This window comes from Alosa sapidissima, chromosome 18 (assembly GCF_018492685.1).
Source record: "Alosa sapidissima isolate fAloSap1 chromosome 18, fAloSap1.pri, whole genome shotgun sequence".
NCBI lineage: Eukaryota > Metazoa > Chordata > Actinopteri > Clupeiformes > Clupeidae > Alosa > Alosa sapidissima.
In genome coordinates, this window is record NC_055974.1 from 4475938 (window position 1) to 4493437 (window position 17500).

Here is a 17500-nt window from a genome sequence, read left to right on the forward strand (position 1 = left end):
TCTCACACACATACACACTACATATATATATATATATATATATATATATATATATATATATATATATATATACACACACACACACACACAAACATTCACTCACTCACACACACACACACACAAACATTCACTCACTCACACACACACACACACAAACACGCACACAGACTCGGATAGACACATACACACACCTGGCTAGTCTTTGCGTGGCTGTTGTGTTCTGGGTTTGTGTAGAGTGATGCCGGAGGAAGTGGTTGCAGGTCGACGCAAGGCAGGCCCGGCGTAATATAAGCAGGAAACAGGAAGAGCAGCTGCCAGTGGAGGGATGTCCTTTTCAGTCTGCTTCTTAGCGTCATATCAGTCATCTAGCCAGACGCAGCGCGGAGGATGTTTTATTTATTACATTTCTTGCTCTTTTTTTTTCATTTCTGGTTACTGAGTTTCAGTTGCTTTGTCAGTTGATATTGTGTTTGTATGAGTTTGTGGGTCTTGTCAATCAGTGTGATGCTGCGTGAGTATGTCTACGTGTGTGTGTGTGTGTGTGTGTGTGTGTAGGGGGGGGTTGAATAGGTATTTCAGATGTGTGCAGCAGAATCTCTGGTTCAATCAAAGACCTGTGTGTGTGTGTGTGTGTGTGTGTAAGTGTGTGCGTGTGTACAAGCGAGCCATGTCATTGTTACGTTCGAAGACAAACCACATCCTGACCACTGAAAAGTCGTACCTATTTATAGCCCCAACAGAGCTAAATTTACTCTCTCCCTTTCTCTCTGTCTTTTGTCATGGTGTATTGTGAAACAGAAGGCCTGCCCCGGGTCACTTCCTCCTGTGCTCGTCTGGTAGTAGCACTGCTACAGGCTTTCAGTAAGGAGACTGGGGAGTTTTCCATCCTCTCCTGCCTGGCATGGTTTCCCCACAACTCATGTGTGTCCTGTTTGGGCCACCGTACCTCCACGTTGGAATGTATCAGGCTTCATTCTTTAATTGTCAGTCTTGGCCAGCTGCTGGTTTGAAAATATGTAAAGGAAACCCACGGTTGGACTAGTCATTTTTATGGTACGTGTTTAGGAGTGTAAATCTTGTTCTGATGAAATGACAGTCGGTCTGCTTAAGCATAAAGCTGTAATGTAAGCCTTAAAGCTGTGATATATGCTCTAAAGCGGTAAAGTATGCCTTACAATATGCTGACAGAATAGCCTCCATTCCACTGCTTTCAAAAGTATCTCTTCTTGTGGACATACACAGGTAGTTACATAACCAGCTGCATTCCTCTGGTGAGGATTTCCTTGGCCTTAATGGAAAGGGCCATGTTGTGCTACTGGTTTGCGTCGCAGCAAGCGCAAATGTAAATCTGGTGGCACTGCCATGCAAAAAGTCTCAGGCAACAGATTAAAGAAAACAATTAGAAATTTGACATGCAAATACATGAGTTCATCTCGTGTTTGTGCAACACATGTTCCTTTGAACATCTTGTCCAGAGGTTGTATGGGTTTCATAGTTGAATATCAGCCATGTTTTTGGCCACTTTCCTTTTCCTGCGGAAATTTTTTCCAACACTTGACCTTGCCAGGCTCGCCCAATCCAATTTGCGTCGTCTAACCACTCGTCCAATGGCGTATGCTGTCTAGTTATAGCTGTATTACTACAGAGTTCGACTTCATCCAATTGCGCATTATTGCCAATAATAGTGCTGTGAAGAGCGTGTCTGAAAGCAGTCCAGGGCTGCCGTCCAGTCAAATGTTGGAGTGCCTCGCCATATAAACAGTCTGCAACTCAGGAAGCGTGTCAAGACTCAGTAAACAGATCTTTCATCAGCTCACATGCCCACACACACACACACACACACACACACACACACACACAGAGAGAACAGATCACAGATATGATGTACAGTAGACAAGCTCAGAGGCCTACAGTGACAACCACCCTTTCCCTGGTATACTGTATGTGTTTACACACAGCGACTGCTCCATACTCTATACTAATGCACATGCACATATGCACACACACCTCAGTTTTGAATATTCTCTCCTCATCCCGTCTCATCCTGTGTGTGTGTGTGTGGGTGGGTGAGTGCGAGCGTATGCTGATGGATGCTGAATTAAGCACTTTGTGTTCAGGCGACCCTGTCAGCTGTGCATGTCAGGACTTGCCAGCAGCCCTCTGTGACTGCTTTGTTTGGGCGGGACATATTTGCCTGTGTGTGTGTGTGTGTGTGTGTGTGTGTGTGTGTGTCTGGGTTTGAGTGTGTTGATCTGTGTCACCTGCTCATGCATGCGAATGTGTGTGTGTAGGCGTTTACTCTGATCCACATTTTAGAGAACCCCGAAGAGAGCCTCCCCTGCACCATGACGGGACTTTCCTGTTGACCAGCGCCCAGCAAACAGGGCTGTGTGGGTGGTGGTGGTGGTGGTGGTGATGGTGGTGGTGGTGGTGGGGGGAGTGGAGGCTTTTGGCTGGAGGCAAAGCAGGGCCACCCCAGACTCAGTCCCGCTAATGACTTCTGTCATTCTCTAACAGCAGCCAGTACTACTCCTGAACTCTACTCTGAGCTCTCTCATCGCTCATCCACACAGTGATGAAAACAATGCTTTTATTTAGGTGAAGTGAAGTTAGGTTTTGTTCCCTTTTTGGCCCTTTGTCCATATGATTATGGCTTTTTGGATAAAGACCTCTGCTCTGTCATTCATTTCTAATCTGCCACTGCAACATGTGACATGCATTTGGATAAACTCCACCTAAAGTGGCTTCAAGACACATGTGGGTTGTAGCTGACGTTGTTTTCCATGACTCCAACCATATCAAGGTCAAGTTGCTGTGACCTTGGAATGCCCTTGCAGCGTGTGTGGACTGGTGTGACGCAGGGGTCTTATGGAAGACAGGCCTGGGCCAGCTGTTTGGGGTTGTGATATGATTGCCCTCTTTTTGGCTGCAGTTTTATGCTCTTGTTGAAATTGACTTTGAGTCATTATTGAGAACAGCTTTAACAGGGTTATAGTGTAGCAATAAGTTAGCAAGTGAACAGGTTTCTGTATTGATCTTGCATGAACATGTTAACCCATTCTGTGTCAATTTTACAATTTTGCTTAGACAAATACACACCTCAGTCCTTCAGAGGATATGTCTCTGTTTCCTCCTCATATATGTTGTTATATACGATATACGATGTTTTCGTATTCCTCGTATTGAATGACACACACACAGACACACACACACACACACACACACTGCCCCCTCAGTGCTGACATGCTTCAATATGTGCTCCTCAGATCCCTGCTTGACAGTGATGCCTCCCTGCATGAACGAGGCGGACCGCTTCAGTCTAGATGCCCTGCGGCACATCCACAAGCAGCTGGACGATGACAACGACGGGGGCATAGAGGTCAACGAGAGCGTGGAGGTGAGGAGAGTGTGTGTGTGTGTGTGTGTGTGTGTGTGTGTGTGTGTGGATGTGTGGATGTTTTAGGTGCGTCAACAGAGCTCTTTTATAGCAGTGTACACAACCTACACGCTCCTTCAGTGCGGGGGCGTGTGGGCACAGTAGCTGAGTAGCGCGCTGACGCAGTTGAAAGATGTGAGTTATTGCTGAGGGGTGTGTACTGTGTGTTTTATGCGTATAATGTGTTTAATGTGGATTAACCAACTGTCGTCATGGCAGACTTAGCTACCATTAGTGTGTGTGTGTGTGTGTGTGTGTGTGTGGCTGGACATTTAGGCTAACTTACAAGATCGATGATCTTAACCTTTCATTATTTTAGTTATCTTCTAGTTGTGGTGCCAGCAAGCTTTTTCTGTTTAATTTATCATACTGTAGTGTGTGTATGTGAGTGTGTCTCTCTCTCTCTCTCTCTCTCTCTCTCTCTCTCTCTCTCTCTCTCTCTCTCTCTCTCTCTCTCTCTCTCTCTCTCTCTCTCTCTGAATTTGTGTCTGTGTGTCTATGTCCAGTCTATGAAGGTGTCGGATCTGGACGTTCCCTCTGGCATGACACTGCAGAGTTGGGGTGGGTGGCAGTGCCCTCTGAGATTTTGCCCTCAGGCTTTATAAGGGCACAGTGAAGGCCAGGGTTCTGTCTGTGGGGGGAGGAAGGGGGATATTGGAGGGGGGGGAGAAGTTGTTCTTGGCGTCTACTGATGCAGTGAGCATCTTAAGCACCCTGCTGGGACTTGTGGCGTTGGGCTCCATTGCCAAAAGACACACACACACACACACACACACGCACCCACACAGATCGTTCAGACACACACACATACTCAAACACACACATACTCAAATGCATATAGTTACCTAAATGAACATACAGAAGTGAATAGACACACAGACACACACACACACGCGCACAAACACACAGACAAGGGCACATCATACACATTAATAGCTCCACACATAAGCACGTGCATACATACCCACTTTATTCCCTTCTCTCTCTCTCTCTCTCACACACACACACACACACACACACACACACACACACACACACACACACACACACACACACACACACATACACACACACACACACACACACACACAGATATTCGTCCTTGAGTCATGCCTCGAGGGATGTGAGGCAAAAGGCCATGCCGCTCATGTGGCCTCCTCTCCTTGGCCATTGCCGACCCCATGGCCATTAGCGAGAGCACTAAGCGTGACACCAGCGCTTCCTCGGCTTCTGGAGAGAAAACATCCTCACCCACCACTTCGCACACCTCTCTGTTAATCTGTATGGGGATGTTGGTGTCTTTGTTAATGTCTCTGTCCCTGCGTGTGTGTATATGTGTGTGAAATCTTTTCGCCATTTTTTGTGCATGTCCGGTTAGTGTGTGTGTGTGTGTGTAGGATCAAGGAGGTCATTCCATGAGAGGAATTTTCTGATCTGTTTGGAAAACGCCCTTTCGATAGTCTTAGAGAGGAATGGGAGGAACAAGACTGGCCGATCGTTCTTCACTTTAGTGGGAGCCAGAGAAGGTTTTTCAAGCAGTGGTGTTTTGCCATTTGAATGCAGTAGGAGGTGTACCGGAAGCCAGCGAAGCATTAATCACATGTATGAGTGCTAGCGTGATGGCAGGAGAGAAGGCTTGGAGGAGGCAGGTTGAAATTGAGAACTAGTGGGAATGAGAGAGGATGAAAATTGCCATTTTTCACACTGAAGAAGGGTGTCAGCCCGAAACGTTTGTGAGGCAATTAAAAAGTAAACAAAACTGTTGAGCTCTTGCTTTATTTCTTTTTCAAAGTCTTTGATTTATTATCAAGAAAGTTTAAGCACCCAGTTGAAGTACTTTAGGGTGTTGAGCGCGCTTCCTTATTTCTACTTATTTTTCATAGGATGGCTACAAGTCACCTCACTCTCAGGGTTGAATGTAGGTAATGATGCCTCATTTACCACAGGAGGAGGACCGAGGAGATGCTGTAGGACTGCTGCATGTTGGGTTTCTTGTTGTTGCCCTTAGCTGGAAGAAACCGAGAGGGACATGTACTACTAGGATGGCTACATGTTGGAGGCTCGGTAGCATCCTTAACTGGGGCAGGCCGATTGTGGCTGCACAACCAGAGAACTGGCAACTGATAGCCACCACTTTGTCGGTGAAAAATGAATTAAAGACGTTAGTAGCTGGAGGAAGAGGGGGAGGGTTGAGTATTGAAGGTAGAATAGTTTCCAGGTGTGAGGGGCACTGATGATCTTCTAGAAAGCCTTAGCTTGTGATATCAGTAGGTCTTTTAATTTCTGTGCCATTTTCTCTCAGCAAGTCTGAGGTCAGTGTGCAGCGTTGTGATGTTACCTCCACAACTGGAGCCATTTTAGGCGGATTATAGAGCAGGGAATGATGTGGACCAGGTCTAATTTTTATGAATGAGAGAACGAGAGAGAGAGAGAGAGAGAAAGAGATGAAGTGTGTGTGTTTGTGCTTATTTGTTATGGTCTATATTAGTATGTGAAGCTTTGTTTTGTTGTCTTAGAGGTATTTTTGGACATCTCAAAACCTGTTTGTTTGAGTGTTTGTTTGTGTGTGTCTCTTGTCTATGATGGTATTTATATTAGTGAGTGCTTGTTTGTTCTTGTTAGTAGTTTGTAGTTCTGTGTGTGTTCTAGAGTGAGAACTTCCGTGCTTTGGTCTGTGTGTGCTCCTGGTATGTTCTGTGTTCTGCTCCTTCCACTGTGTGCATGTTGGTGTTTGAGGTATGGGTCATTATTTAATTGCCCCACCTCATAGGCTATTTCATGTGTCCATCATTCAAGAGGGTGACCATGACTACCCAGCGTGTGTGTGTGTGTAGTTGGGGATCTATTGTAGGGGTCATTGCGGGCATATTGTCAGCCTTCTCTTTCTCTTGCCCACCCACCACATGGTGAAAGACGCTTGGGCGTTGATTGGGGTGAGAAGGGTCTCATCCTGTCCGAAAAATGAAACCCCTTCTTCACTTCAGCCAGACCCCCCCCCCCCCCCCTCCACCCCACCCCCCCCACTGTGGCCCACGGTTGTGCCACTCCCCCCCCACCACTCTGGAATCTGCCCCCAGCCCAAACCTGATACACTTTCCGGGGGTACCCGAAACTCCTTGTGCTCATATTTGTAACTGTATATTTGTTAGCATTTTAGATATTAATGTGTTATTTCATTCCACACATTGTAAACATGGGGGTCGTAAGATGTGATGGATGGGGTTTGGGTCATCGTACGCTGCGGGCTGGACTGAAAATATGTTGCAGTTTGTTTTCTAGTCTGTATATATAGTTATGCCCCTTTCCACTCGTGTGCAAATAAGGTTCTATTTCACTGGAGCTATGCTGGTTTCCTTTGTTAATAAACATGAATGGTATTCTTTGCCTATTTATTTTTCTTTGAAATGGTTGCATTGCAAATATGCTATGATTTATTCTTTTGCCTTGGGTTAAAGTTTAGTGTATGGACGAACAGTAGTATATTGACACATCCTTTCACTTTGTTTTCTTTTTAAGTTACCAGTTACATTTTTGTGGTTGTATTATTGACTTGTGTGTTCATTCCTTTTGGTCCTAATAATGCATGGATTCCAGTTTCTTCCAGTAGCAGCAACTGGAATCCATGCATTTCCACTGAATTATTTTTGGAATCTGATCCCTTATCATACCTGTTCATTCTTACTCGTTGCTCGACTTATCGTGACTAAATTCAAGATGGCTGCAAACGCGAAACTTCGTGAATACTGTCTGTATAAATCGTCTTGTAAGTAAACTACCAGTGCTTTTTCAAAGTTCTCAATGTCTCGTTTTAAATGTCAGGGCCCTCGGAAGTCTACCAATGAAGTGTGGAGATACATTGAGCCTCGTAAATGGGTGTAAAACAGTGATTTATTTGCATGGCTAGCCCGATGCCGAAGCACCACTATTGAAAAAGCTGTTGGTAGCATCGGCTAATTAGCGCCAGATTTTGGAGTGCAGGGGACAAGTCGAGATGGGCTATGAGACATACGTTCACACTCGGTATCATGTTTCAATACACTTTAGGTCAATATCACACCGGAATTCTCCTTTAACAACTTGGGGAACATGGTGAAAGTGACCGTGACAGAGGAAGCTTGAACAGGAACGCACACACCTTTTCAGTTCTTAATGACACTTCCATCCACTGCAGGACACTTTGCATACTTTTGAGCTGTGACATGTGTATAGTCACAGTCAGGCTTGGAATTTCACCATTCTGGGGGCAAGGCCACTTGGCCTTCAGTTGGGCATATTTGGTGGGGGGCACAAAGGCCACATGTCAGGGCACCAAGGCCAAAGTTAACTATAGCATATAAAAATGATCAAAGTTGTATTTAGCCTATTCACTGCAGTAGACCTGCATCACTGTATGAAACATGACAAAAACATGAAAAATGACCTATTACATAGAACTGTAAATCTTCTGATCATCTAATAATTACAGATATCTAGGCTACATATAACAGTTATTTTATATTTGGCCTGCTATGAAATCATGTATTGAACAATTTAAGCACAGCTCAGCTTTAAGAAACTCAAATAGCCTAGATGCATGCTTAGCATATTGTGATCATTAAGGCTACTTTCATAAACTGTTAGTCAGCTGTCCTCTGATTTACCAATATCTAGGCAATATTTGTAACATTTATTTTGTATTTGGCCCATTTTGAAATCATGTGGAACAATTTAAACACATTGTAAAAGTCCAAATTTGGAGACATCCATGCATGTCGAAATTTACTGCAAATTCGAAACTGGACTACTCCGGAACAGCTAACTGTACAGGGGACTGTTTTACACCTTTGTGTTCGGTAAGGTCTGCTGTTTATTCTTATATATGGTTTGTCATGTGTTAAAAGAAGGGTTCGTGAAGTATTCCACCGATATGAATGGGTAGGGAGATCATGGACGCAAAACCTTCAGTAGAATGTATGATTAAATTGAATTATATTATTTACTTTTATCGCGAACCGTTCAACACAGCAATTATCGGCTAACATCGTTTAAAAGCTGAGAAAAAGCTCTTTCATGTGATACTTGTGATGTCTGTATGATGATGAGTAGGCTACTTCGCGAGTAGTTAAACTGAGAAGAATGGGTGAATTTGGACGCACTTTCTTTCTTGCACTGTCACTTTCTCCACTGCGTAAAAGACTAAATTAATTTGCGCTGTTAATGCTAAGATTATTTTGACAGGCCACAGGCTAAATAAAAATCGCTATTAGAAGGACGCAAAGCAGAATATTGAAAGAAGGGGGCACCAAGGCCACCGTGGCCTGTAAACCTCTGATTTTCAAAGGGGCATCACGGCCAACGCAAGGGCCGCCGTGAAATTCCTACCCTGGTCACAGTCATTTTCATTTGTGAGGTGGCTATAAGCTGTGTCTGTGACATTTAACAGTATCACATAATATGAAATGTAGAGTTACCTTAAATTAGAATGTTATTTGTTTATTATTATTTTAAGAGACCCTACTGTAGAATGGACTATTAGAATTGAGGGCAAAGCATTTCCACAATTTATAGATTGCATACCTTATAGATTCCTTATTACCAGTCTATACTTGAGTTAAGTGTCCCATGGAAGCCTTATTAAGACTGGCTGACATCACAGTGAGCAGGTTGCCAGGTCCATTTCTAGCTGTTGTGATGGGCGGTGAGTGCGTTTCCAGGGGGACAGTAGCCAGGGGATGGGCCACTCTTCCCCTTGGATGCTCCTTGGTCTCCTGTGAGGTGTCTCTTTGCAGGGTCCTGTTACATCTCTGACAGATCCTCAACAGAGCTGTGTGTGTGTGTGTGTGTGGATTGGCCTGGCTCTTAGTGTGCGTGTTTGTGGGTGATTTATTGAAGTCACATTGCTTAAGAGTGTATGTTCTGATGAGTGTGTTTTGTGACTGAAAGGGCTGTAGTTTATTTAAGCAATATGGCAGGAGTAGGAGTGGGGTTGGTAAGGATATACCCACAGCTGTGGTTCGACCGTAGGCACGAGGCCAGAGGTCAAGTGTTGCAGGTAACGACAGCTGTGCATATATTCGTTGCCAACCACACCCTCACTTAAAGAGCTGTAAACCAACAATGAAACAAGTAGCTGTATGGTCAACATCAAGTGTTGGATCTCTAAAAGGCTGTTTTCCCAGTACGGACTGGCATATATAGAGTGTCCCAGTGACGCCACTTCCATTTGCCTCCATGGGACCTATCTTTCAAAAAATTTTGAACGCCAGTCTATGGCGAAAAATAAATTATTTTTATAATTATTTTTTTGACTTGTGCCTTGAATTACCCATATGATGTTTGTCAATTTTAAAGACAATTTGTCATGTAAAGACATTTGCAGTTTGTTTCGTAACTATTGAATTACAACATTGTGAAAGATCGTAATTCCAACGACTACAAACCCATCAGTCGCGCTAGTGACGTTAGCTCATTCACAGCCACACTAGATTGTACAAGCATACCAGCAACAGGTCTTAATTGGGCTTTCCTTGCCGATGAAAATACCATGAGTCAGAGGATTAAACACATCAGGTAAGTTGTATTCGTCCATAGACTGTACATTAGATACTGTTAAGTGACATAGCAGGCAGCAAGATGCAACCGTTAACTAGCATAATAGCTAATCTTATCGTTAATTACGTTGGTGACGTACATCGTTCGAGACGAGAGATGTAGTCCACTGAGCGGATTCGCACAAAACCAACATAACTTTTGAAGTCTATCGAACAACAGTACTTTCTTGACGTGAAAAATTATCTTTTAAATTCACACACATCATATGTGAAATTCGTGGCACAATTCAAACTGAACCAAAAAATAATTATCTCTCCATTAACTCCCGTTCATATTTTTTTAAAATACAGGTCCCTTGTAGCGGAAGTAAAACGGAAGTCACTGGGACACTCTATTCCACTGACTCTGCCACTGTTAATAACAGACTATATTCACTTTTGCATTGATCATGTAGTCACTAAAAAGGAAAGTGTTATCTACCCAAATAACAAACCCTAAAGATCTTAAAGACTGCATAAAAGTCAGAACAAGGTTGCACTCAAACTGGCACAGAAAGAACTTAACCAGCAGTTGTGCATGAACTTTTAGTGGATAGTTTCAATAGCTCAAATATTAAGTGTGACTCCATGAAGGCTATTACTAATTTGAACCTACCCAAGAAAGATTTAATAACATCAGATGATGCAAAAATGGCTAATGACTTAAATATTTTCTAGAAGAGATTTGAGACGCAGGCAGTAAGGAGTTGGACTGCATCGCGGGCGGACTGCTGGTCAAGCCAAAACACCTAAACAGGTATCTGTAAAAAAGACTACAGGGCCAGACGGGATATCTCCCTTCATACTAAAAACCTTTGCAGAGGAGCTTACCCCGGCCTGGTGTCCCGTCTTTCAGCAGTCTCTTGACACCCACACGGTCCCTCTCTTATGGAAACGCTCTACGATTATTCCAGTGCCCAAGAAACCACAACCCATAGAAAACAATGACTTCAGGCCCGTGGCATTAACATCAGTAGTAATGAAATGTTTACAAAAATATGTAGTAGGTAAGTTGAAGGCAGACATAAACAGTAAAGTAGCCCCACTTCAGTTTGCCTACAAACAAGCATGGAGCACTGAAGACGCCATTACCTCCATCATGCGTTTAGTTTTAACACATTTTGAGGATAACACATCTTATGCCCATTTACTTATTATTATGACCACCGCGCAGTGAAGCGTCCAAATGTCCACATTTCCGTCAAGGATTCCCGGGACACTGAAAGACCGGGGTACACGAAACTTGGTGGGCATGTAACCCCACATGGATAGCATGGAACCATCGCTTTTCGTTTTGATCTGTAGCCCCCTGCTGGACTGGACCCCCCTGGAAAGGAGGGTAGGGCAGACACAGTTTTCTGTGAATATCTTGAGAACCGTAGGGCCTAGGATGACCAATTTTTTGCGTATGTTTGCCTCCAGGGGTCATGTAAACCCATTCCATATGCACACATGTGCATAAACAGATACACACACAAACATTCACAGTAATCCTACAGTACGTATGACACATACTCACACAGTAGACATGTACGCATGCATGCACATGCACACACACGGGCACATAAACAGGCAAACACACAAGCACATGCACGCACACACACACACCCACACACCCACACACACATAAACATAAACATGTACATGCACACAATTCAAGAATTTCTCAGAATTATGAACAGGCAAGATGGGGGTGGGGTTGTATAAAATGTATATTACATGTGAAATCTATGAACTAATCATGTTTTGGTACTTGTTGTCTAGCAGATACCAGTGAGAATTGAGTGTGCATAATGCAATTCAGTGAGACAGTTAGAATCATATATGCCTTTCAGCGTGACTTATTTTTGTGGAAAACATGTGCTGGACTGGGCGGCAGTCATATTTTGTACCGCTCTGCGGTACATCTAGTTAATTTTAGCTCCGCGTTTAACGCCTCAGCCAGCAACATCAGACATCAAAGAGCCAAGGTCAGTGAGACAGGCTATATGTGCTTGTGTACGCTATCATTTGTACAGCCTACTTGCTTGTCTATACGTTCCATGCTAAATTGAGCATTTCCCCTACTCCATTATCTCACTCAATAACTGTCAAATGTGATGCTCTCTCGTTTTGAATTAATGGAACGTTCACATCAGATTTATTACTACAGTAGTAAAGAGTCCTGGGATATTGCCGCTCTGGAATGCCTCTCTTTCAATTAGAGATTAATAAATAGTTTGACCGGACCTAACTGTTGTATAATGTTTTGCAGCAGAGAGAGAGAGAGAGAGAGAGAGAGAGAGAGAGAGAGAGAGAGAGAGAGAGAGAGATACACACGTGCGCTTTCTCTTTGCATGCGTGCGTGTGTGCATGCGGGAGAGAGAGAGCTAATGGGGGAAGGAGAGAGGGGAAGAGGGAGAAGGAGAGGGGGGAAGAGGGAGAAGGAGAGGGGGGAAGAGGGAGAAGGAGAGGGGTGCTGAAGGCCAGACATTTTGTCTTCCTCTTAGGGAGGGCAGATCAGGCAGGGGTGAAGGTGTCCTCTTTCAGGCCACAGCAGATTCCTCTCTCTCTCTCTCCCACTTTCTCTCTCTTGTTCTATCTCTCTCTCTCTCTTGCTCTATCTCTCGCTCTCTCTCTTGCTCTTTCTCTCTCTCTCTCTCTCTCTCTCTCTCTCTCTCTCTCTCTCTCACTCTCTCTGTGTGCCTGGCCGCATGTGTTGCTAAGTAAACTCTCAGGCCTTTGAAGATGTCTCAGACACTCATTAGTGGAACATGGGCGTGTAAGCAGTTCACCACACTCTCACGCGCCTCCTAACACACACACACACACACACACACACACACACACACTTTCTCTCTTCGCCAGTATTGATACGTCTATCAGCCCGGAAAAATAAGAAGATTTAAAAATAAGACCGAAGGTGTAAGACGTGCGGACAGTAAGTGTCCTCATGGCGGGGAGAAAGTGGACTTTCCGACCATTCATCTCACACAGCGGACGCCTAAAGAGGGCACCTAAAGGTGCTCGACAAATTGGCCTCTTAAAATGGGTGATAATCTGGGTGTCAGGTTGCAAAGATGGACACAGGTTGTGAAGACCTTTCTCCAGCCCCTTCTCTCTGTTGCTCCTTAATTCCTCCCTCTCTCTTTCTCTCCCTCTCTCTCTTTCCCTCCGTCTCTCTCTCTCTCTCTCTCTTAGAAGACATAGTAAGCAGCATGATTAGCACAGGATGCAAAGTGACAGGTGGGACATACTGATCAGAGGAGGTAGAGGACAGCACACTGAGGACAGAGGGAGATTGAGGTGAATGCTGCTTTAAGTCTCAGGGGGAAACATGTTCTCCTTGAAAAAGACTATTAACTCTACTAACTACTAAGACCCAACTTAACACTGGGTTGTGACACACACATACAGTACATACATACATACACACACACACACACATACAAAGATGCACTTTTCTGCTCTAAGATTTTACTCTCTCCCAGGTTTGGTATGACTGTCCCCAAGAGTCTCTAAAACTGGACGCACTCTTGCCTTTGTTTCCCATGACCCTTGCACTTCCTCTTGCAGTCCCTGGTAGTTCTCCTGTGGTCATCCGAGATCTCTGACAGACTTCCAGCAGAGCAAACGTGTATTACAACAAACTGTAGAAAGATTATACAAGTAAATCATAGAATAGATTGTGTTTGAAATGGAATGGAATACTTCAGACATGTATAGCTGCACTCTCTCAGACTGATCTGGCTTTACAGGGCTTAAATAGCAACTTTTATTATAAGCTGTGTGTATCAGTGAGCACGATTCATAGTTTTGATGGAACCATTTCTTTTGGACAAGCTAAGTTTCCTAGATCAGATGGTAATGTACACAGACACGTTTGGCCAGCCAGAGATTCTGGTGCTACAGCATGTTCTCAAGTGGAGATATTCAGGGTGTTTTTCCATCATTGGATATATTCAGGGTGTTTTTCCATCATTGTCCTCAGTTTTGGCGAAAACAGAGTTGGGCAGCTAAACTCAAACAGCTTAGATTTGTCAATGATTCAGGATAAGTACTTTGACATTTTAATACACACCTTTCATGGAAGCTTCAGATGACACATCTGTTGAAAGTCATAAACAAGACAATCAGCCAAAGCCAATTTAAGAGCACCACGGCCTGCTTTCGGCTTCATCTTTCATCCCACTGCAGAACACACAATATACATCAGAATGCTAGTGACTGCATGCTGCTATTCTAATCTTTTAACATCATCTCAACGTTCCTACAGTCCCTATAGTAGACATATGATTTATTCCTGGTCAGCTGATGTGTACAGTGAAAGAGCTCATAGACGAGCACACAAGACGCATGTAAATCGATATCAGACAGTGCATCTCATTACCATTGAATTATGGAGGAAGAACAGAGGGAACACTGTAATTTGGAATGTGACATTTTTTGGCATGGAGAAATGCGTAAATGAAATGAATAATATGAACTGAAGTAGATTGATTGAATGAATGATTGAATGAATGAATGAATGAATGAATGGGTGTGTGAACCGAGATGGTGAGGGGACATGTGAAGGTTAGCGTGGAGGCCGGTTAGCACCAGACAGGAGGGCAGAGAGATGGGTCAGTGGCTGGCGGGGTTATTCTCAGTGTCGGTCAGCGAGAGCGTTGAGGTCGGGCAAGAATTTGCAGAGCAGCTGGAATGTGTGCAGAACAAGTGTCCCATTGTTTAGTGGAGCTGTCTCTTGTCTTAGCATTTGAATGTCTTTGTGTGTGAGAGTGTGTATTTGTGTGTGTGTGTGTGTGTGTGTGTGTGTGTGTGTGTGTGTGTGTGTGTGTGTGTGCGTGCTTTGGTGCTTGTTGAGTTGCTCTGACTCCTGATCATGTGAAAGAAACTGAGTTCCAGAGTTCTGGTAGTTGTGCCTTCTCTGTTCGGAGCTAACCTCAGGCAGAGGCACTGTAAAGAACCTTTGTGTGTGTCTGTGTCTGTGTCTGTCATTTTGTGTGTGTGTGTGTGTGCGTGTGCGTTTGCGTGTGCGTGCGTGTGTGTGTGTGTGTGTTCTGATTATGTACTCAAAAAGATGCTAGGTCATCATGAGGTTCTAAAGGCTTTTAAAAAAGTTTGGATCTACTGGGACATAATGCATGGTTTAGATGATAGCAGAATAAATAGCTTTAGAAGGATGGAGGGATAGGGATAAGGCTGAGAAGAGAAGGATGGAGGGATAAGGAATAAGGCTGAGAAGAGAAGGATGGAGGGATAAGGAATAAGGCTGAGAAGAGAAGGAGTGAAGAAGGGAGAAAGCTGCTTCTCCAACTGTTGAGGAACTGGTTCTCATTTGAGTCCAAAAAAGGACAAAGGCAGATCATATTTGTTCTCTGCCTCTCTCTCTCTCTCTCTCTCTCTCTCTCTCTCTCTCTCTCTCTCCCTCTCTCTCTCTCTCTCTCTCTCTCTCTCTCTCTCTTTCTCTTTCTCTGTGTGTGTGTGTGTGTGTGTCTACTGATATCTCTCTGTGTGTGTGTGTGTGTGTGGCTACTGATATCTCTGTGTGTGTGTGTGTGTGTGTGTGTGTGTGTGTGTCTACTGATATCTCTGTGTGTGTGTGTGTGTCTACTGATATCTCTCTGTGTGTGTGTGTGTGTGTGTGTCTACTGATATCTCTGTGTGTGTGTGTGTGTGTCTACTGATATCTCTGTGTGTGTGTGTGTGTGTGTGTCTACTGATATCTCTCTGTGTGTGTGTGTGTGTGTCTACTGATATCTCTGTGTGTGTGTGTGTGTGTGTGTCTACTGATATCTCTGTGTGTGTGTGTGTGTGTGTGTGTGTCTACTGATATCTCTGTGTGTGTGTGTGTGTGTCTACTGATATCTCTGTGTGTGTGTGTGTGTCTACTGATATCTCTGTGTGTGTGTGTGTGTGTGTGTGTCTACTGATATCTCTGTGTGTGTGTGTGTGTGTGTCTACTGATATCTGTGTGTGTGTGTGTGTGTGTGTCTACTGATATCTCTGTGTGTGTGTGTGTGTGTGTGTGTGTCTACTGATATCTCTGTGTGTGTGTGTGTGTGTGTGTCTACTGATATCTCTGTGTGTGTGTGTGTGTGTCTACTGATATCTCTGTGTGTGTGTGTGTGTGTGTGTGTCTACTGATATCTCTGTGTGTGTGTGTGTGTGTGTCTACTGATATCTCTGTGTGTGTGTGTGTGTGTCTACTGATATCTCTGTGTGTGTGTGTGTGTGTGTGTGTCTACTGATATCTCTGTGTGTGTGTGTGTGTGTGTGTGTGTACTGATATCTCTGCCTGCATCAGTAGCTCTGCTGTGGTTTTCTGCCCTCCAGTTAGCTGCCAGTGGCCCCCATGGGCTCTGTGCACAGGTGTCTTCAGTCCAACCATGCAGAGCTCCTGCTACGGCGTTTACAACTCATACACACAGTAGAAACCCCTTTACTACACTGCAAAATACTTCCTCTCTCTCTCTCTCTCTCTCTCTTTCTTTCTCTCTCTCTCGCTCTCTCTCTTTCTTTCTCTCTCCCTCACTCACTCTCCCTCTCTCTCTCATACGCACACACACAGACACACTCAGACTCACACATGCTGTCATAGCATAGACTTTCATATGCAGATTTCTGGTAGAGGGAAGGCCAAAGAAAAAAAGACAAAAGGAAGGAGCTTTTTGTGACAGAATCTGTCAATGTCCACACACACACACACACACACACACACACACACACACACACACACACACACACAAACTCACTAAAGAGATTAATTCCCAAAAAGCCACTCAAGTATTTCCCATGTGAGCCAGTGTTTGACAGTCTCTTAGTCTCTTCAAACCTTCTCTCTTTTACTTGTGTACTCATCTCAGAGTCTTCTGGATTTGTTTACTTATTGACAGATTTGTTTGTTTGCTTATTTTGCAGTTCATCATAGAGGACATGAAACAGCAGCAGACGAACAAGCACAGCAACCTGCACCGCGAGGACCAGCACATCACCGTGGAGGAGTTGTGGAAAGGCTGGAAGTCGTCTGAGGGTGAGGGAGAGAGAAAGAGAGAGAGAGAGAGATGGAGAGAGAGAGAGAGTGCATCTGCACGTGTGTGAGAGAAAATAAGTGGGGATGAGAAAGAGAGAGAGAGAGAGAGAAAACCTCAGGAGTGTTTTTTTTTTTTTGCTTTGTCGTTTCCTCGCCGTAGTGGCTAAATGGTTTTGACGTATTTAGGTGAGCAGCATCAAAAATGATGAAATGAGGTTTGTGTGCACATTTGCGTTTGAGGGAGTTTAAAGAAGTTATTTCAAGTTGTGGAGGGAGAGAACTGCAGCTGGGATGAAAGTAGGGAAGGTGTCAGTGTTTTAGAGCTGCACACACACACACACACACACACACACACACACACACACACACACACAGACAGTCTTATTTTCTTGGAGAGTGTCAATGTGACTTGGAAATCTGGGAGGAGTTTTTGATGTTTTGGTTTTAGTCTTGTGTGTGTGTATATATAAGTATAAGTATATA

General features: G+C 44.2%; 1 protein-coding gene across 3 annotated transcripts in view; it reads left to right on the forward strand.

Moving 5' to 3' along the window:
- stim2b (stromal interaction molecule 2b) overlaps window positions 1-17500 on the forward strand; it is a 59782-nt gene that overhangs the window by 26133 nt on the left and 16149 nt on the right. For 2 of the 3 annotated variants that reach the window (XM_042069683.1, XM_042069684.1), the window contains exons 2-3: window positions 3267-3397; window positions 16906-17017. In XM_042069683.1, coding sequence (XP_041925617.1) covers window positions 3267-3397; window positions 16906-17017 — 243 coding nt within the window. Of the gene's footprint in view, window positions 1-3266; window positions 3398-13185; window positions 13291-16905; window positions 17018-17500 lie in introns of those variants that run through there. The other variant, XM_042069685.1, reaches the window with a different exon arrangement.